General features: G+C 40.2%; 1 protein-coding gene across 1 annotated transcript; it reads left to right on the top strand.

Moving 5' to 3' along the window:
- The first annotated feature begins 7982 nt into the window (after positions 1 to 7982).
- On the top strand, positions 7983 to 21791 carry LAPTM4A (lysosomal protein transmembrane 4 alpha). Its single transcript, XM_040597665.1, has 7 exons — positions 7983 to 8179; positions 15130 to 15250; positions 17450 to 17526; positions 17618 to 17740; positions 18966 to 19061; positions 20423 to 20521; positions 21015 to 21791. Exons 1-7 carry the CDS (start codon positions 8081 to 8083, stop codon positions 21087 to 21089), a joined length of 690 nt encoding a protein of 229 aa, XP_040453599.1. The 5' UTR covers positions 7983 to 8080; the 3' UTR covers positions 21090 to 21791.
- Positions 21792 to 22069: the final 278 nt, after the last annotated feature.

Below are 22069 nucleotides of genomic sequence, written 5' to 3'. Positions count from 1 at the left end.
TGATTGTCAAATCTCCATCTGCATTCAACTTTGTGCCTTTGGAGATTGTGTGGGAAGATTAGTAACACAGATGAACATATGCACATTCATAGGCATCGGGCTGATGCTGGGAAACTCATTTCATCTAGGACACTGAGTAGCCAGGGATGTTAATGGCTTTACACCACTACAGCAGCACTCCTGTTTGCATCATTGAGCTAGAGACCTCTCTGCTTCTGCCATCGCAGCCACCCAGTCCCTGATGCCGGCTTGTCTGAGCTTTACCTGCAGCTCAGTGCTTTCACCTGATACCCTTCATCTGTTGCATAGCTGACAAAGCAGCTGTATCCTTCAGAGAAGCAATTAATTGCAGCAATGTATTTGTGTTTGGAGTTTAGCTACTGTATCTTAAAGGGCAGTTCTCTTGTGCTGTGGTTTTTGGGGTAGCTAGCTGTACAGTGTGCCCTGAAATTGAAAGGGCTGAATAGACCAAAGAGCTGTTACCTGAAAAGTAAGTGGTTTGGAGCAGATGCATAGCAAGAAAATATATGGCCTCACTGGAGAAACAAGTACAGCAAGTTCAAAGATGTAGAAGATGTGTTAATGGGTATGTGGGTAATGAGTAAAGTTCTGCTGTCTCTGAAGCCAATGGAAAACATTCATTGACCTCATCGGGGCCAGGATGTTTCCCAAGGTCTTTGTTTAGCATTGAAGATAACCTCTGTTGTTCAAAAAAAGAGAAAAAAAAAATAATAGAAGAATGAAGGAGATAAAGCTCACAAGATCTGTTGACTCCAGATTTCTTCTGCTTTTTTTCTCTATATCTGCTTGCAAACTTTTTGATGTCTGTGTAATTTTGTTTTATTTCAGCGTTACAGTATTTCAAATGTTCATTGTTTTTATAATAAAAAATAAAAACTTTGCCTGAATCACAGCACTCATGAGCAGTTTTATTTAATTAGTTTGTATGTGTGTGAGTAAGAGCACATGGGTTTGGCTAAAACCATTTCATTTTCAAGCTTTTTCAAGGTACTGTAAATGTTCTTTAAGAGATTTCCTTAATCTGAACCCTTTTATGGTTAGGAAATCCTCATGACGTTCTTCTCGTGTTGGGGTAAAAGAACAATCAAGACCTGTAACACTGACACGTTGACTGCAGTGCTGATGACAAGCAGCAGCAAATTATAATCCCCATTTTTTCTGTCAAATTCATCAGTACCACTCTTACTGACATCAGCAGTATCAGGAGAGCTGTATTTCTCTTCTGGCTCCAGTTTCATAGATGGGAAGTCATCACTGTAATACAGATGGGCTCAGTAGTTTATAGCAGCACATTATTTAAAACCCCATTCTAATGTAGGCAAAGAAAATACACTCCCACAACTAAATACTGTTGGTTGTAGGCTTCCCTAAATAATTGCAAAGCTGTCTTCAGGGCAAATTTGGTGGCAGTGTACTGTTTGTGTGATTCATCTGCTGTATCGGTACCATTGCTGAGAGCAGTGAGGTAGGGTATGTTGGGTACCGTTTGGTTGATAGGGCTGGGGTAGTGCCTGGAGCCTTTCAGCGCTGCATCCCCCAGCACTGCTGCTACACAGGCTCCTGGGGATGGGAAAGTGTGCTGAGGGTCTGGTACCTCAGTGAAAGGGCTGAGTTTAAAAAAACAACCAAACCAAAACACAAAGCACTTAGCAACTGCTGCTAACTTCCACTCACTAGTCTTCAGAGGCTGAAAAAACATCACTCAGCTTAACAAATTGTCTTTGCAGATGGCCAGTGCCTTTGAAGAGCAGACCTTTGCATCCCTTAGGAAATTCCCCTTCCTTTCATCACTGCATGTTCAGGCTATTTCCTGGTTTCCATGTTTTTAAGATGTTTCTCCTTCTCTTCTGTGGGAATTAACCATTCTGCACAGGTCATCAGCCTGTTATGCTGCTTCTGGCACCAGGAGCATTAAATGAATGTGCTAGATATGCTCATCCTCCTAGTCTCTGATCTTTACTAGCTGGAGACTGGTGTAAATCCTCAGGAGATTCAGCATCCCTCCAGCAACTTGTAGCATTGCTTGTGCTATAGCTGAATGTTTTTATTCTCCATGTAACTTATCCCTTAGAAGGGTAAATCTAGAGTAGCCTCTATGGTCATTCATCAACCCAGTGTAGTCTAATTGCCAGTTCATGGGCCAGATCCAGCTGGCTCTCCCTGCCTTCTCCCTAAGCAACTTATTAGTTGCTTGAGCGGCACATGCCTCAGGAACAGCCAAAAGCTCTCCCTGCACTTGCAGACAGCCCAGCAGCTAGAAATCAAGCCCCTGGTGCAGCCACAGCATGGGAGGTGGGATAAAGTGTAGCTATAAAAATATGATCTTGTTAGGAGCAAGCAATTAATTGTTACAGCAGCAGCTGCAAACGATGAAATATACTGCTCAACTTTCTCTTAAACTCAGTCTGCTCCATTTTTGTAATGAAGCTCTTTCTTGTGGGAAGCCTTTTGAAGGTGGAAGGTTGGCTATACCCCTACTAACAGGGCCACATCCGTAAGCGATGGGTCTGTGAGTATCTCAGGCATTAAGATGTGGTTGATGCTGTAATTGATGAACTCCTGACCTACAAAGCTGTGTTTACTCACAGGCAGACTACAGTATGGGGACGCAGAGGCTGAAGCTTTGCTTCACCCTCAAACCATGGTGTAACACCATCAGGGCTAAGTGGGGCAACCACAGAGAGGAATTCGGCCTGCTGTTCTGTAATTATCTGTAACTGATCATTGTCAGTAATTATGAAGGTTCCACCCAATCTGATGAGTGGCACAGCTGACATATCTGCACGAGCGGAATATCAGACATGCTAATTGCTTGACAGAATGTAATTATTTACTATGCTAACAACACAGGCCTGCTTCATAATACTGCAGATTTTCCAAGGGTGGCTGGCTGCCTGTGAAGAGAGAAGGTTTTTAAGTCACGGGCTACAAAGATCAGATATAGGAAGTCCTGTCCTTCTGTGATCGTACTGAACCACACCCCAGGGTCTTTTCAAGGCAAATTTCCAGTATGTGCCACCCCTGACATTCAGCTTGACAGATGCTCTCATCTGCGAAGGAAACATCCTCCCGTACTGAAAGGACACTGTAATGCACTGGTCTCACAAACAAACTCCCTGTGTCTTCTTGAGAAAAAGCCAATGTAACAGTAATTGACCCTTGTATCATCTCATCAAGAGACTATTAGAAACTTGTTAAACTTTATTTCCTGTTGAACTTTGATTTCTCTTTGCATCCACTATTTTCCTTTGGTGGTGGTTCTGTGTAGCACACGTTGCAGAGATATGATAAATAACTTTATCGAGAACTTTTGGCAGCATCAGTTGTCTGCCACTGTGTTCATCCTGGAAATCTTTGCTAACGTCCTGAACTGCAAACCCATTCAAAGAGACAATGTGTAAAAAAATAACAATGACCTGAAGGTAACTCTTCCTACTTTCCTGAGCAGGTAGTGTTCAGGTCCTCAGGCTCCTCCTGTTCATCCTGCCAAGATTCATGGAGAGGCAAGCCCAGGCTGAGGGCTGGAAGGGAGAAACTGCCAGTAGATACAGGACATTTCCTGTTTCCAGTGCTCAGTTTTGCTCATGTGAAAGTATTGAGATACCTGAAATCTGAAATGTAATGAAAGTACAATTTTAGATTACATTGTTTTTAGACATTTTTATAGCTCCTCAGCTGTACGAAGGCTGCTATAAATGAACGATGGCTCTTTTAGTTTAGCAGATTTTGATAATGAATACAATTTTTATTCAGTTTGATATTCAGAAAACCTGAGCGTACAGCAAGTAACACAGAAATGCGGTCTTTGCTAATAAAAGATTTACATCATGCTGTCATATTTTAGCTGCTTTTCTAACCCTGACTTTCTGATCCATCTGTTATGATTTAAAAGGTTTGGAACTGAGTTAAACTGACTCTTGCTGGTAGAAGATAATTCATATTGTTAACAGCAATCAGCTAGAAAAAAAAGTACAGAAGCTTGGAACATTAGATTAGGAATCCCGAAGTGATGTTGATTAATTCAATAAACAAAAGTAAAATCCAATAACCCCAAAACTCATCGTGATACATTCTTATTACTTTTTTATCTCTTTATCAAGAAACCACTGAACTCTGAATCAACTTGTTTTCTTCTATCAGAATACATCTTGGAGAAAAAGGCTGGTAAAATTTGTTAATGCTGACTTCAGGATATCCAGGATTTCACGGCATGAGTCACCAACAGGGAAGTTTCCCTCCCGACTAATTTATTTTTATGGTTTTTTTCCCTTCATGGATATGTTAATGCTTTGCTTTTACTCCAATACGTTCTCATCATTTTTAAGGAAGCAAAAAGCCAGTTCATGCTTCCAGCCCAGATATTTTTCACATCTTCTGCACCAGTTCTATTGATTTTTTTTAAATTCTGTTGAAGGGATCTGTGTTATATACTGCAGTATTGATGTAAAGACATTAGTCTCTCTGTGATGTTGAAAACCAGCGGCTTTTTTAATTTAAAAATGCTTGATCAGTGTTGAAAATAACCAAGTCTGAAAAACAAAGCCACCTTTCCTCTTTTTATATTTTATAATGTAGAGTAGCAGACACATGCATAGAGAAAAAAAAATATAGAAAAAAATTGTAGAGGTAGCTTGTTACTACCCTTATAGTCAAGGCTATTTGGGATGGAAGAACTCCAACATGTCCTGCACTGCACCTTTTATTTCAAGGCAAAGAAGCCACTGGACAGGAGACTTGCTTGATATTCCTGTCGCTTTCACTAGCCTTTGTGGTAAAATAAGTTCATTTCACTGTGCCTTAGTTTCCCCAACCCCAAGCAGGATGATATTTTCATTATAAAGTGGTATGAACTCTGCCTGTGAAGGTTATGTGCAATTATCAACTTATGGTCGGTAGGTTCCCTTCGCATACGCATATAGAGTAAATGCTGAAGCAGAATAACACCTCATCTTTCATAAGCAACCTGGCAATAGTTCAGTGCATGCAAAGGAGAAGTAATGGTTACAGTTTAAGTCTAAACCAACAACGTTTAGCCAGGATAGACTGTAGAATGGCACAAAAGGGAGAGACTGTGGAATTACAAAAATCAGCATACAACAGTGTTAGTGCTGCCTGTTTTGACATCTTGCAGGTGTTGGACTTAGTATTTTCAAGCGGATGAAGAGGAATGCAACCTGGCCTCGCATTTACCTGATCCTAGCCATTCTGCTGTCCCATGTTTTCTTTTCAAATATGATTATTCAAAAACATCTTGTGTTTGGTAAAACATTGTCAGGCCCTCTCAAGACAGAAGTTCAAATCTCTTGTCTAGACATGGATTTTGAAAGACCTAAAACTAGTTTGGCTAATAAGGAACAAAACTCCTTCCCTCTCTACCTGCTGAGAGGGAAGGAGTTAAGTGTCATGCTGGTAATCTGAATCATTCTTCTGCAGCTGCTTCTGACTTGCAGATAAGTGTAGGGCTTTCTGCTCTTAGTGTTGTGGAAGTGGACAATTTGCTCCCACAATGTCAAGGTCTTTTCGATATTTGGGAAGAAAAGTTTATCACCAGTACTTTCTGTCTCTTGGAGATTTTGCCCTGGCTACTGCCCATAAGCTGAGCTTCAGAATTTTCAATATATTTAGCCTCACAAATCCTCTTTGAACTAGCAAATGGGAGAGAATTAAGGCTCAGAGAGAAGGAAGTATCTTGCCTGAGGTCATCTGGGTTGCTTGTGGCATGAAAGAAACGGAATCTTTCATAGAGGGTAGGACTAAAATCATTAACCTATTCTCTCTTCCCCAAGTACACGAAACAACGTAATCATTCTCAAAATGCTCTTTTAATTTTTTTTTTTTTTTTGAGAGAGAGAGAGGAGGAGAAAGTGGAGCGTTTTTTCTGTGCCTACTCAATAGTTCCACATCAGCCTATCCTGCTGTGGAAAACTGCTTTGTGATGTTAAATGACATTCACATTACTCTTCCCAGTATCTTTGTTGTCTGCAGGGTATAACAAGCAGCGAAGCTCAAGGGAATCACATCAATTTTTATTCTGAGCCTGGCTGACAAAGATATGAACACTTAATTAAGATTTCTTTCATTTCATGAAAATAGCCCTGAAGATCTGAGCCTGACATGAGAGCTGCCAGTGATACTAGTGAAGGAAAAGTGTCCAACTGCAAGACATAGTTGGAACACTTGCCCTCACAAATCATTTGAATTGCAAATCGAATCTAGGTGTTTCCAAGTGGATGCCCAAGCTCAAGCAAGAGGCTCCTGCTTTGTCTTCTGACTCACTCTAGTCCTGCGAATTCCTCTGTTGTACAGGGGCAGATCAACAGGAGGGACTCTCAGCTCCACAGGAACAATGTAATCAATTCAGGCGTGCATGGTGCAGAAACAGTTGTCTTAGGCTTCCCAAGGTGCCATCCGTGAGAAAACTGATTTTTTCAATGATTGATTACAACAAAATGCACATTCCTTTTCTATTTATTTACATGCATGCATGTATATTGATTGAAATTAGTCCAGTTTTGCTACATTAAATCAGTGTTGATAATTAAGCATCTGTGCACAGGGCCAACAACATTAGGATCACTAAAGAAACAAGCAATAGTTTATAATAGGATCATTAGAGCAGTCTTAGCAGCACTTACAACATGTTTATTCAAAAATGAAATATGCCCTGGGGAAGAAAAACACCAGTTATGGAACACAGGGGATTTAAAATAAAAAGGTCAGTTTTAAAGCCTTTAAGTAAATCATTTCAAACAACTCAGAAACAGCTCATGTTTAAAAGTATACTAGAGTAGCTAAAACAATAAAATGTGTTAATTGTAGGATCTGGAATATATCAAAAGGACAAGTTCAGTCACCCTTATTACCTTCTCATTGTTCAGAGTGAAAAACCTCAGTGTTAACACTGACATATGACGTACGCCTTGGCGTATATATGCACAGCAAATATTTATGGTTCTATGAGTGACTCAAATTGGCCAAAAAGGAAATATTTGCAGCTGCACCAGGGTTAAAATAAACTATGCCTATCTGTATCAACAGCCTAGGTCTGCAGAAACCACTGCCTGCCCTTGGGTCAGAGGATGTTTATAGGTCCCGCTTCATATGGGAACAGGAGACCTTGTGTTAAGAGGTGGAGCAACCTCTTATCACATACAGGTATGAAGGCTGCTCTTGGGTTTATACACATTATTTCTAATTAACACATGCACCTGGCAGCACCTGCAATTTTCAGTGGGACTAATGAAGTAGTATTATTAACCACTCAGAAACAGGGACTTTTGACTTACAGAAAAGGAAAGCCTCCCTGTGGACTAAATTCACCTCTCATCACACACCCTTTTAGCATGCAACACATGCTATTAGTAACTTAATCCAAGGAATTAACAGAAAATAATAAGCAAATTAACCCCCCTACAGTACTGGCTGAATTTCAGCGAAAGCCATGGGATGGTGGTAGTATACCAAAACAGGCCGCTTCAGGCTCTACTAAGGAGAAAATTACTCCAGTTTTTCTAGGAAGAAAGGGTTATCGCTGGAAAACACGGTTTTCCCGGTAGGGTTTTAGTTGCCTGCCTCAGAGGCCGAGTCAATGTTCACCGACACTGTGCTGGGAGGCACCACTAACTGCTCCCCAAACACCAGGCGAGCTCGGCTAGGGGCCTGCTGTTCCGGGATCCACCATGCGGAGTAGCACCAGCCCTGACGAGACTGCGGCAGCGGGCAGGGGCCCCGCTCCAACATGGCGGACAGAGGGGACACCCCCTGCCGCGGGCACCCCTCGCCTTAGGTAAGCGCCAGCCGGCCGCCGCAGGTAAACGACAGGGCGTCGCACCCAGGGGTGCTGTGATTGGCCCGCGGCGCCGCCAATCGCCTGTTCCCGTGGCAATGCGTACGCCCTCCCGCAGGCACACCCCCGCGCCCCCGCTGTCGGCGGCTGATTGGGCAGAGCGGCAGTGACGCGCGCGCGGGGGTTTAGCGGCCCTCAGCTGGAGGGGAAGTGGCTGGAGAGGGCGAGCGGCGGGCTGGGAGGCGGGAGGTTGGCGTCGCTGCTGCCACCGCCATGACGTTCAAGCGGAGCCGAGACCGCTTCTACAGTACCCGTTGCTGCGGCTGCTGCCATGTGCGGACGGGCACCATCATCCTGGGTACCTGGTACATGGTGAGAGTGCGGTGCGGGGGGCGGCCGGCGGCTCTGAGGGGGCGGTGATTGGGGTTGTGCGCGGCGCGCATGCGCGGGGTTTGGCCGGGGCCCAGCCGGGGCGCGGGGTGGGCTGCGCGCATGCGTGGCTGGCGGGCCCGGGCGGGGGCTCTGAGGGGGCCCCGGCAGTGGTGGGTGCAGCGGGCTTCCCTCTTCCTTCGCTTGGGCGCCCGCTCCCCGTGCGGAGTCAGCTGTCGTTGTGCCAGCTATCGCGATTGTCCCCTGTGCTGCTGCGTGCAGGGGAAGCCCCCTGGAGTCACCCGGCGTGAGTCGGGCCCCTCTTCGGGGTCCTTCTCGGGGTCTGGCGCAGGTTTCCCAAACCCAATTGTCACTCGGCGGCTTCCCGAAAAAGAAAACGAAGCAAAAGTTCAGGGCATTTTAATCTGGGTCTTTGAAGGGTACTGTTACTACTTCGTTTCTTGGAAGGTTAGAGGCTGAACAGTACTCGGTGTGTCCTTGGTAAGCGAGGAGAAGTAACGTTTGGGGAGCCTCGAATTTGGGGCCTGTTGAGAACAGGATAAGGTGTGTTCTGCTGCGTAGTGTGTAACATCTGAGAGGAAGTTGAGGGACTTCAAAATGAGTATGGCTTCTTGTTGAAGAACTTTGTGGAAAGGATAGTTCCCAGTTGTTTAGTACTCTGTTCTCAACACAACTGTTTAGGAACAATGCATACAGATTTAGTTCCCGAAGCACTCTGTTTTCTGAGTGGTGGGTGCCTTTTCTCTGAGAGCAAGTTGTGGTGGTGAAGCTGAAATGTTAGGGATAGTTTTGAACTACAGTGAAGCAGAAATGTGAAAACAATACCAGCAAGTTAAGGCCTGGAGCCTTAACTTCCCTTAGTTCTCTTCAAAAGGGAACTGCATTCCCCTTTTGTTGAAGTCATTTCCTCACTTTCCTTCCCCTTACCCTCATGGGCAGTAAAAATGTGAGAATAGTTTAAAAACGTTACTTCATAGCTCTTCTCCTGAAGCTCTAACCAAAGCCTGTATTCTCCTTTACCCTTCCGCAGACTGTATAAATAGAGAGTGCTGAGTTTTTATGTCTCGGTGCAAAGGAGCCGTGCACAGAAACTGCTTTTACAGGCATGGGGATTTAAGTTTGGAGAGTTATGGCTTATTTTCAGCAAGTATGGGGAGTTTTTTTTTTTTCCTTGCCTCTTCCGTTGACAAAATAGGCAGACAATAAAATAGGAGGAGAAAGGAATGAAGAAGCAATATAGGGGACTGGGAAGTGTAATAAAACTCTAGGAAATAGATTTTTTTTTTTCTTTTTAAAAAATAATTTGGAAAAAATGTCTTGCTGCTGTTTAAGCTTTACTGTTCATGTAAAATAGAAAAGTGAGGTCCATTGCAGTATTGAACACTGGACTTGTTCTGGAAACCTGCAAAACCTCCAGAAGTTTTAGCTTGTGCTGACAGGAGATCAAGAATATGCTTCTGCTACCTCAAGTAAAAGTATACATTGTTAACGCTAAGAGGCTGCTAATCTTTGTTATGAAACAAAAGCACCTTACTGCTTTCACCACTTTCGTTTTCTGTTCACTGGAGTATCTAGAAACTCAGGAACTTGGTGGGGGTTGGTGAGCAGGGTTGGCCACGGACCACTTCCAGCTTCTACCTGTCTTGCTGTCGTTCTGTTTCACCTTGTTGCCCTGGATGCAGTGCGTCTTCATCCTTTCTGAATCTGTGCAAATATCCGTAGTGCTTATGAATGGTGGAAAGTATGCTGGTCATTAATGAGTCTGATGGCTTCAGAGGTGGAGTGGTGTCTGAAGCAAAGTGTTGCTTTGATCTTGTGTAACTGCAACGGAGTCAGGCTGCTAGAGGGGGGAAAATGTGGTAGAGCTCAGGGTAGCAGGGTGCCTGCAAAGTACTTCATAGTTGTGTTTTTCTATAAACTGTATGAAATGCATTGTTAAGCTATGCATTGAAGACTTTTATCCAGTTCTTCCCAGCTGACAGCTGGCAAAAGGTGATAACTCTTAAGTTTGACAACTGTTAACTGTTTGAGCTGAAATAGTCTTACCATGAAGTCTTAGGTGGTCTTGCCTAATGCTTCAAATCAGAATTCAACTATACTTCGTAACTTTTGATGGTAAAGTACAATTTGGTCAGTGAAAATTAAACTTACCTTTCTGCTGACAAACTTAAAAAAAAATTAAATAGCCTAGGGTATGTCAGGTTGTTTAGACATGTTAATTAATGCACTGTTTAAGTATATCAATAACACTAGTCTTTCAGACACTAGCTTTTGATAAGTATTTCGAAGTCAATTTAGTTACCTGTGCTTGTAAGTTACAGTAGGATAAATAGTAGTAACTTCCTGTGAGGGGTGGGTTTTTTGTTGTTTGGGTTTTGGGGTTTTTCTTTTATTTTATTTTGCAAGGGAGGTAGCTTTTTGGCGGGGGAGAATGCTTAGTTCAGCAATAGCTTTGTGTTACTGAAAGTCTTGGTCGGTCTGTATTTACTGGATAGACTGTGTTCTCGTGCTGTGCAGTCCTGAAGGAATTTGATACAAAATATAAAATGGAGTCGCATAGCAATGTACTCCAGATGTTTCAGTTAGATAAGAGTTTTGGCTATCTAATAAATGTTTTTTACTCTTATGTACATTTCTTTAGTATTTTTCCTATTCCTTGCTTATTTGTATACTCTTAAATCTTGCATCTAATTAACTTTTGTCCTGACTAAGACAGTTACATCGCTGTCCTCGTGTACTTCTGTGAGTCTAGAGAGAGCAAGGATGTTATCTTCTAAAATGTCTACTGTAAGATCAAACTTTTAAGCATGCTTCAGTCAGTATGCTGCTACCGTTTCTGATAAATAGATAAAACTGTATTTGCAAAAAGATGAGTTAAGAACGTTTCTAGCGGACTTGTACTTGAGCTGCAGGACTAACACAGTTTGGTTTACTCTGCAACACCCACTACTGCTCTGTGTAGGAAGGAAAAAGAAACCTTCTATTCCTAGCCCCATAATTGCAAATGTGTGGCTTTGAAGTTTGTTTCTTCCTGTAAAGTTTATTAGGCACAGTGCTTTCCAGAAACCGGAAGCATGAGCACTGCACTAGCAAAAATCAGATCAGAGTTCAATAAACAGTCTAAAAGTAATAGCATTGTTTTGGAGGGAGTGACTGTTTCATTCTGGCAGCAGACTTCAGCGATGGAGTCAAAATGATGCAATTGCTACTGGTTAGCAGGAGGGTGAGGATGATCTCTGGAGTAGTTTGTTCACGATTTCCAGAAATGAAGGTGTATAACTGGTCTCAATCTAACCTAAACAGTGCTAGAAGCTCTGAAATAACCTATTTAAAATTATTATTTTTGGGGTGGTTATTATTTCAGTATAATAATAAAAATTTCAAAACAAAAAACCCATCTTTTTTTTTCTTTTTTTTCTTTTTTTTCTTTTTTTTCCGGGAACATGTTTAAGGAAAAATACTGGAAAAGTGAGAGGAGGATGAGAAAGTGTAGTAGTGCAAGGGAGTTTCCCTCTATTTTTCCCACACATAAAAGGAACTAAGTAAATGATAAGTAAGAATTCTTGTTTATGTCCAGGACTTCTAGTTACTTAAAGTGCTTGGGGAAACGTAGATGCAGGCCTCCAGAGAGATGAAGCACTTGCATGATTAGGCACTAAAGGAGATAAAAACTAACTAATTAAAAAGCTAATGCTTGTTATGGTCCCACAGTCTTTTGAGTTTTGATCATATGGGGAACTAATACTTCCTCTTACCAGTTTGTAATAAGTGCTAATTTTTACTTGAATACCAGCTGTTGGATTTTTTTTTTAATTTTGATATAAGCTACACCAGACTTCCATTAAGCTCAAGTTATCCCCATTATAAGAGTAAAATACATTACTTTAAAAAAACCCAACAAACAACAAACCCTTAGTTTAGTTTTGTGTTAGTTTATCTTAATGGAACCATCTTTTGAATAAGAATTTGAACTGCATTTTGTAATTTTTTGATTTCCTAACAAAAAAAGATTAGGATGTGGACTGCTGAAGTTTCTGAGGTATTACGTCAGAATGGTGCACTATCCATTGGGTGCTGGCTTGTCAAGAGTTGGTAGGGTGTTTTTTGGGTATGGAGTGGTTTTAATCTTCTAGTAACACCAAGACTCACCAGTGCTATGCTTTTTCTGACTAATTCTTCATGTAGACCATTTGTGAACATATATTTTATTTGAAGTGAGTATATTCTTTCAAACTCTGATGATGCCTTGCAATCTAAACCATATTCTTGCTGCCAGTCACATTGACTATCAAGTTCAAACAAGCCTTGTGGTCTTGCTGTTATCAAGCTTATGTGAAAGAAGAATAGCTAAAACGCAGACTCTGGCTTTGTGCTTAAAAGGACTCCTAGTTTGTGGAGTTGTTGATAACTCTTAATTGAAATCCATATGTTGAATATAATGAATTGCTCGGTGCTGCGATATAATTCACAAATAGCAGTAATGGAGTACTGGAAACCCTGGGGTCTTAATTGGCAGAGGTTTGCATTTGTTGTTGTTTGTTTTTTTTTAAATTACTATGGTTTTGGGGTTTTTGTCTCACTGATCCTAAGAGATTGGAGTTTGAATGACTCTTAACTTCCTATTTTCCTTGCATGCCATTTCAGGTTGAGAAAATAAAGCTTTGATACCTTGAACTGTGCTCAGTAACTAGTGAAATTACTGAGGACTTCTGTATGCTAAATTAGGACCATGGATAGGATGAAAATAAAAGTGACAGATGCAGGATCACAGTCTCACAATTCCAAGGCATTCAAGTTCTTCAGTATTTTTGTATTAATTCAAGTGCTGCTTGCCTCTTTATCCTGAGGTAGATAGCCTGTCATAGCAGCTAGACTCAGTATTAAACTAGTATTTTTCTTTTGTCCTGAACTTTATCACTATTTAAACTGAAATTATGACTGTGTTTAAACAGTAAATGGTATAGCTATAATCAAATATGTCTCTGTCTCTATTTTCTGAAGTAGAAATCAATGCTTCAACTGCTAGAGATATGAACCCTGACACAGGGTTTTTAAAACAAGTATAGGGCAGGTAGTTATTTTCCAAAGTACAAGTTGATACTCTGGGCTCACTCAAAGAGGAGGAAGTACAAGGCTTGAAAATACATTGAGAACAGAAAGCTAGAGCAGAGAAGGATGAAATGGGAGTGGTGAGGAATATAGTATTCTATACATTTGAACCATGGTGAAGCAAAATAAGATTTGGACAAGTGGTAGATGAGCAACGTGACTGTTTGCCCTGTTGGAAGTGTCTGGCAAGGGGGAAAATCTACTCATTTCAAGGCTAAAGATATTGGTAGCTAAACTTAGTTCTTTACTGCCAGCTGTACTAGTTATTATATTTTACATTCCAAGGCATAAAATGGAAGATGCAGTCGGCTGAAAGTAGCTGGCATTTCTAATACGTTTGTACAATACATGGTGATGTGATAGCACTTCCACAAAAAGATCAGCTTTGTTTTCACTAAAGGGTTCTTTTTAGCAGAAAGTGTAATCGAGCTTATCGCCATGGTATGTCTGAACCCTGGGGGGTGGGGTGGGGGTGGAGGAAAAAACTCAACAAAACTAGTAACAAAACAAAAAAAAAAAGCTTGCAGGAACTGACCCTTAAAATGTAGAACTCCTTTTAAATGTTCAAAAGCTTTTTTTCTTGCTTGAAACCTTTAGTAAATGTGCATAGATTTGCACTATTATCATTCACTCCTGGAACAAGACTAGTAAAAGAAGAAATATCTGGCAAATGTTGTTGTTGTGAGAACTACAGACAAGTTTGTTTCTTTCTTTTGAGGCTAATTGTAAAAGATCCTGCTTGGTGGTGGTGCCCGTACTGAATACTGATTGGAAAACGACGGCAGCTTGAAAATACCATCGTGACTTTCTTTGTTACACAACGCACCCCTCTACCACCACCCCCTTTTTTTTTGGCACCTCTCCAGATACTAGTAACAGAAACTATGCCCCTGTAAATCTTGAATAGGATATAAATGCTGTGAAGGCAGTTTTGCAAAGGCTTAAGCTACTTTCTGACTCTTTGAGCTCTTACTGAAAGCATTTCTGGTATGTACCAAAATGGGGAAACAGAAGTAGTCTTCAATGGCAGTGTTAAGTGAGAAGGGCTGTTAAGCACATAGCCAATGCTGAATGATTACAAATGTAGGGGTTCAGTCTTTGTGTGATAATTTTTAACTGCACTTGTGTTTATGTAGCCTTTCTGATAACGACTGATGAGGTTTTAATAAGTGAGGAAAGGGAGAGAGTCTTCTTCCCTGCTTGTATGAAAGCTGTAACATGGGAGAAACCAAGAAGTAAGCTACATCTGAGGATTAGAGCTGTAGTGGAAATTTTCTTTCATATGCTCAGTATTTACTGTGTGATGCTTGCACATCCCCTCGTACTGCTTGGCTCCCAGCACTCTTTGAGAGGAGGGTGCAGTACCTTATTTCTGCATTAAATTAACACTGCCTTTCAATTTGTTGTAGTAAGCAGGAACTCTTCCCAAATGTTTCTCGTGTCGGTTGTTGTACCTCTTCCTTCTTGACCTCTTTTAGCTGTTTCCAGTTTAGTTTTCTGGTTCGCAAATCTGTTTGTTCATCACACAGCATCTATTTAATTGTCGTTTGAATCCCTACAAACCCTATCTATCCTCTTAATTTGCAGTGTTACTTAGTTATGAGTCCTTAAAACGAGCAAATGGCCAGTGCTTTTCTGGTTGTTTTGGTAGTGGCTTAACTAAATCAGCTTGAAATTTAATCATAACTTGGGTTCTGCCCCCCCAAGCTATAGGCAAAGCAGAGTTTGTTTTGAACTGAAATAAAAGATTTATTAGTGTGTCCTTAAAAAGATCATAGCTGTTGCAGTGTAAATAACCTTTAGGTAACTGTCATCTTTCTCAGGTGGTGAACTTGCTGATGGGCATCTTGTTGACAGTAGAAGTGACTCATCCAAATATAGTGCCAACTGTTGATATCCAGTATGAAGTCATCGGCAATTACTATGCTTCTGAGAGAATGGCTGGTAGGTGTTTTACTCTGCTGTCTGATTAGAATTTAAAGCATGCAGTATCATGGTGTATTTGCCTTACCACTAGTGTGTATGTAATACATGCATATTGTCTTGTTTTCTGGATTTCTCTTTAATTATTCTAGGATTGAGTTGTTCTACAAGAATAAAAAAAAACTTTTATGGAATACTATGTTTACTTCTAAGCATCTTAAACAATAAGATTTCTAAAGATTTCTTGGCATTCTAATACTTTGAGTGCTGAAGTATGTGTGGAACATCTCCAATTCACTTTCTCCATAAACATTTACTATCCTTGCTGTGTCAGTAAAACAAAAAGCAGAAAACTATTTTTAAAGACTTCTTTGGGAATTTTTAGTGATCCTCATAGATTTAAGGAAAGAGCTTTCAGCTATTGTATATGAGTTTTCTAAGAGGAAAATCATGTCATCACTCTAAGAAGAGGGGAAGAATTGGGATACCAAGTACTTGGGTGAATGTATTTGTCTACACAGTTTGATGTGCAGAAGAAACAGAAGAGAAAGCATCATGAGCTATTTTCCACTCTTGTGTTAAAGATGAAGTGCATGATGTGTGCAAGTGTAATTGGTATTAGACTTCTGTCTGTAATGACCAAGCTTTTTAATTGTCATATGACTTGAAACTTGTGTGCATGCTTTCTTTTTCTTGTTTTTAAATGTGCAGAAACATGTTCAGCATGGCATTTCTAATGTGACTTGTATCAGTTTGTATTACACTAAAATTTAGGGTCAGATCCAGTCTGGAGCAAAGATAAATAGTGCAGCACAGATCTGGGGTTTGAAGAGTTCTGGTTTGGGGTCTTCCTGTTAATTGTTCATGACCCAAATTGAGGATCTGTCAAGTCTGACCTCTCACTGTAACTTGTGTTTGTTAGTAATGAAATGAGCGTGAGAATAAGGAACAGATCTTCATGAAGCAGAGATACTAAGTAAAATTACAGCAGATATCAGTAAAAAGTCATATGTTTTGTAATAAGTGTTAATGTACTCGGTAGCCTTAAGTTTATGTGACTGAGAGATGCTTCTCAAGCTGAAGGTGCTTTCTCCCCTCTTCAGTGTAAAATGGCTGTTACATGCTTTTGACTTGAAGATTTTCATTTCCCATGTTAGGATACAGGCTAGAGAGGTTTTGTGTACATGAAAAGATACAACAATTTTGATTGTGCATTTGGATATTGAGTAACAGATTCTCAGAAGAAAACAACACATGTTGGTTATTGCTGAGTACTTAGGGCTCTCAGAACAATGCAAAGCATTTCAGTCCTGGGAGGGCTGCCTCCTTGATGCCATCTGTGCATCCAGATACTATCTTGTACTGAATTGGGTATGTAAGTGCTTCTAGAGTGTATCTTTTCAAATCAGTTGCAGACTAGAAAGTTACGATTCTCAGATCATCTCTTTCAAGCACAGGAACCACAAAACTTTGGCTTCAGTATTGCTAAAAACATTAACTTACCACATCTATAAACTCTGAAGCTGGTTTCTTTTTCTGTGTTTAAAAATGTAAATTGTGCTTGCTGTAGGAGAACGAGTATAATCCAACTCATGGAAAGCAGCTGTGCTTCTGTCACCAGTGTCAACAGTGATGCACAAGGAGAATCTTTATCATTCAGTTTCCATGAGCATCCTGGATTCTGCTACCATTTGGCTCCTGTTCAACTTGGCTTTTGTTTGTAAATAATGGGATACCTTCCACAGAGTGATTTCCTGTTTTCCTTAGTGCTATGCTGAAGGAACAATGTTGCTCACAGTGCCAATGACCAAATTATATAATAAAACCATTTTGAAGTGTAAAGGTTGATACTGTGCTAGCTTCACTTAAAATTCTTTCTAGTTGTAAAGTTAATCACCCACATGCTTCTAGCACTGACATATATTGCAAATCAGAATGATTATGTTGCATTACTATCAAACTATGTCAGGCTTCTAATTGGTGTGTCTGAGCTTTATTCAGGCTCTTAAGTGAGAGGGTTTTTTCAAAATGCCTGCTGGCATTCTTGAACCAGATCCCTTTCCATTAGGAGAAATAGGAGTTAATTCTGATGCTGCCAGTTCGCACGTATGAAACAGTTGAGAAAAGTTCATAGTAGTGGGTAGAGTTCGGGTACCTGTCAGCTACAGTGTGACAACTTCAGGAAAAGATTGATGCTTTTTTTTTTTTCTTTTAATGCAGAAAATGCCTGTGTTCTATTTGCTATCTCCCTTCTCATGTTCACAATCAGTGCAATGATGGTGTATGGTGCAATTGCTGTAAGTATATTTATAGTCCATGATTTTAAACTTGCTACTTGAATTTTTAACTACATACCTTACAGGCTGCTGCTTTTCTTTTTCTTCTTAGCATCGTGTAGGCTGGTTGATCCCATTTTTCTGTTATCAGCTCTTTGACTTTGTGCTCAGTTGCCTGGTTGCCATCAGTTCTCTAACCTACTTGCCCAGAATCAAGGATTACCTGGATCAGTTGGTAAGTGTTCAGCTCAAGTTGGTGTTTTACATTTGAAATTAAACTTTGTTTAATTGGGTAAGTGACTGAGCTATAGTTATCTTCCTGTACCTGGGAGAGAGGAACTCAGGTTGCAGCAGCCACAGGGAGTGACTGCTAGAGTGGTTCTAGGAATGAGAACTCTTCAGAGGTGGAAGGACCAAAGGTGTCATTGCTGCCTAAAAGGAAAGCCAGGAAGAGGAATGAAAGAATTCTGATGGAAATAGTTGGTTACATTTGTACTCGAAACAAAGTTGTTTTTAACCCTTTAAACAATGTGGTTCTGTGGCAGGTTTGCTAGTTGTGAAGTTCAGACAGATTAAAAATGTATTGACCCTTATTTGGTGGGGAAGGGGAGGAAGATTACAGGTAGGGATTGATGTGATATGAGGTCTTACAGTATCATGGAATGGGATCTGAGATTCTGAGGGTTCTTTTTGTGTTCTGTATGGCTTTTCTCATTTTCAACAATACCTTCTAAGACTACTAATGGAATTTTTATTAACACTGCCTGTGTTTTAACTGCAAGACTTAGTGGATAGAATTCACTGTCAGTTAATGGGGATCACAAGATCTTTCTCTATGGTCTTTAGATCTGTTAAAATAGATGTTTTTTAAAAAATAAAATCCTTTTGAAATTGGAGAGAAAATTTGATTGGTATTGGAAAGAAGCTTTGTTGCTGTGATCAGGGAAAGAGAAGAGTGAAATTACCAGAGGCTCTTAGTTTTGGCTCTTCAGAAGCTTGGGGCAACTTTGTTCTTCTGTTCTGCTCTGCACACATTTATCTTGCTGGTTGGACTGATAGGAGGTAATTAATACTAAGTCATTAAAGAGTTGTAGAGGACCGTAAATACAAATGCTCTGCTGCAGCTGTTAAAAAGGAAATTTCATGGATATCTGTATTAGCATGAGATTGAGGAAGTGACTAGGGACATGGACAGTACAAGGCTTCTGTATATGTAGCAGTTTCCTGTGGTGACCTGCTCTTGCAGGACAGAGGCAGGATAAATACTGTACTTTGTGGGAGGATAAAGAAAAAACTAGTGAGAAATAGAACTTGTTGTTGTTTCTGGGAGAGTTGTTTATGCATGCAAGAGTTCATTTCATTTGGTGTGAAGTTTGGATGTCCTTCTGTCGTATTTGTGACTGTGCAGTGTTCATGCTTATCTCCTCCTTTTCTCTCCCTTCCTTAATTTTCTTAAATAGCCGGATTTCCCTTACAAAGATGATCTCCTTGCCTTGGACTCCAGCTGTCTTTTGTTTATTGTTCTGGTGTTCTTTGCCTTATTTATCATTCTAAAGGTAAGTTAAAACTGAAGTGTATGTCTGTTTCATGAGTTACTATATTGAGATAGTATCAATGTGAGTTAATTTTCAATGCTGAAGTAAGAACTCAGCTGCCTTCTTAATGCTGAGTTAAGAACTTACTTGGGCAGAATTGTTAGGGTGTTCAATGACAGTATGACTTAAGTCATTTGGTGCAGTGGAGTCTTCAACTAACTTGTTTGTATGCAGTGGGGCATATTTATGCAGCTCTGTCCTTCCTGAGTAGGAAGTGGGAATGCATAAAGACCAAATACCACCTTTTTGCATATGTGGAGATAAATTTGATATTTGTAATTAAGCTTGCAGCAAAGTTGAGTTTACTGCATACAAGCTTTCTAAACAAAACTTTTAAAATCTCTCGCTGTGCCTAACAAACCAGGGTGCATGTTTTGGAAGGAAGATGATGAAAGATGGAAGTGCATAGGTTAATTCAGAGCTGCATCTTTCTTCCTGCTGAAGGGTTTTATTACCATTTATTTTCTTTTTGGAGATCTAAATAGAGAGGCATTCGTTTGAATTACAAAAACTGTTCTGCAGACAAAGCATATTGGAGAAATGAGTTGATAACATTGGCCATGACAATATTCCTTTGTTGCATTCAGATTGAATTTAAGAAAAAATGAAATCATAAAAAAGAATTTTACTAATTTTCTATGCTTTCTGGCAGGGGAGAGTGAAAGCCTAATACAGTAGATTAAATTTTTGTATTGATTGGGAAATCCTTGTGTATAATCATGTGCTAACTTGCCAACAAAACAATCTGAGAGATTAATGTTGTACAGATTAATAATAAAAAAATCTAATCCTTATCGGATCATGATAGTATGTCTTTCTACAGCAGTTAATGTTGACTTAAAGTCCAGGCTACTTTGCTCTACCATATTTTCCTTGCCACCCCAGTTGTGTCCTTGTGCCCTCTCCTTCGCACTGGTGGTTGGACAAATAGTAATCCTAACTCAGGGATGAGTGAGACTGTGCTCTTGGCCTGTCCTCCTCCTCTTGCTGGCAAGTTTGGGCTGAGATCCAGAGAGGCATAAACTGGTTGGGGATTAATTTGATTAGCACTGCTGAGGCAGATAGAGACATTAGTTGAATGGATCTGTGAATTCTTTTGGTAAAACCTGTGTGGTTCATCCTCTGAGTCACTATGATAGCAAAGCTAAACGGGGAACAGCATAGGCATGTGGCTAAATCTGTGAAGTAGCAACCATTCCACAGATAGGTATCAACTAAGTTGATTTATGTGCACTTTTGTCATATGAATGTAATTCAGCATCTAATTTCTGAATCACTAATGCATATGAGGTCTGTAAAAAGAGAAATCTCTCTTCTTTCAGGCGTATCTTATTAACTGTGTATGGAACTGCTATAAATACATCAGTAACAGAAATTTGCCAGAGATAGCTGTGTACCCTGCTTTTGAAGCTCCTCCACAGGTAAAGCCTCTTTAAAATAAAAGGAACCAGCATAGCTTAATTTTGAAGTAGAAAACCACCGTATCATGTATGTTTACAAGCCTTGTCCAGCTTTCTAAAAGACTGGGAAGATTAAAGCAACTAACTTTACAGTGGGTTATTTCTTAGTTATACTCTTTTAGTGCATAGAATAGGAGGTTTTATAGAGGAAAAAGTCTACTACAAGAAAAACATTCAAAGGCTGAAGCTTTTGGATTGCACCAGTCAAAACCTTCCATGCCATTTTGCAAAACAAGGAGACAGTGGGGTGGCATGAATGATCTAGGGTTAGGTTCAGCAGAGCAGTAAACTGCTGTTGCACTTCTTGCTAGCTTACTAGAAACAGTAGTAAGTTCTTAAAAAAACATTTGCCTGCAATGGAGGATTAAGATGCTGATGGGGCATGTATGTTTTTGTTCTGGGTTTTTTTTTCTAAACCTTGTGCATTAATCTCCTCAAAATGTCTTCTCTTTAGTATGTTCTGCCAACATATGAAATGGCAGTGAAGATGCCTGAGAAGGAACCTCCACCTCCCTACATACCTGCCTGAAGCAATTTTTATGTTGATTAACATCTGTACCAGCTTCCTGGGGGTTTTGTCTTTTAATCTTGCAAAACTGCTTAAGTAATAAAAATATTCAGGGCTTTAGGAGCAAACTGTTCTGTTTAAAATGTTTGATATAAACTTACTAAGCAAAACACATCTGGGAGTGATTTCGTTTGCTTTAATTTTTGTTCTCCTTAATGCTCTAAAACATTTTATTGCCTTAGGGCCTTGTACTGCAAGAACTTATGCATGTGACTAACTTGTGGCTTTCAATAATAACTACTGAGCCAATCTATGATTGAAGTTAGCTACAATTATAAGTGTCTGCAGGATCGTGCCCTTAATTTATATTAATTTTTTTGTAAAGTAGTTCATAAAGACAATCTGATCGTGCAGCAAAATGATGGTTTGCCTTTATCCATTTTTTGGAGGGGGAGGGGGTTTGAATGTGGTATATACGTGACTTTTTTTTTTTTACTTTGCACTTTTCTCATGTTATCTTACCTTTTATTGTGTTTTTTTGATTATCCTATGTCTTGAAACATACGTTTCAAGAACTGAGGGTGGCACAGGTGTTCTATTACAATGTGCTGCAAATGCAAGAAAAGTAAATAGAAATGTGGAAGATGGTTGCATGCTTCTAATCTTAAATGTATTTTCTTCTTTGTGATAAATGATACTTAAATAAATCTTTTACGAAATGTTTACTAGTAGCCGCGGTTGATTTGTTTGTTGCTTTTCTAAGTGTACTGCAGATAGTCCCATGTACATGCATTTTAGTGGACACCAGCTTCCTACAGGTTGTTTAGTGGTTGATCTGTGTTCTTCAGCAAGAGGCCTCCTGTTGGTGGAGAAAATGGATTTCCTTTAACGTATAATAAGCTTGTGTTGCAGCCTTTGCAGTTGAAGCACTTGGTTGTCTTCTACTTCTCTGATTGCTACTTGTGTATAAGCTGGGTAAAGGTAATTGTACTGGAAGCTTG

This window comes from Falco naumanni, chromosome 6, assembly GCF_017639655.2.
Source record: "Falco naumanni isolate bFalNau1 chromosome 6, bFalNau1.pat, whole genome shotgun sequence".
NCBI classification, from domain to species: domain Eukaryota; kingdom Metazoa; phylum Chordata; class Aves; order Falconiformes; family Falconidae; genus Falco; species Falco naumanni.
Note: the sequence above shows the minus strand (reverse complement) of the source record. Positions and strands in the feature narration are given on the sequence as shown.

What these genes read in the sequence shown, in the direction of transcription:
- LAPTM4A (XM_040597665.1), top strand. Translation starts at nt 8,081, where the DNA reads ATGACGTTCAAGCGGAGCCGAGACCGCTTCTACAGTACCCGTTGCTGC. An exon ending in AGGATTACCTGGATCAGTTG is followed by an intron (nt 17,741 to 18,965) that starts GTAAGTGTTCAG and finishes TTTCTTAAATAG; the next exon opens with CCGGATTTCCCTTACAAAGA. An exon ending in CTTTTGAAGCTCCTCCACAG is followed by an intron (nt 20,522 to 21,014) that starts GTAAAGCCTCTT and finishes TCTTCTCTTTAG; the next exon opens with TATGTTCTGCCAACATATGA.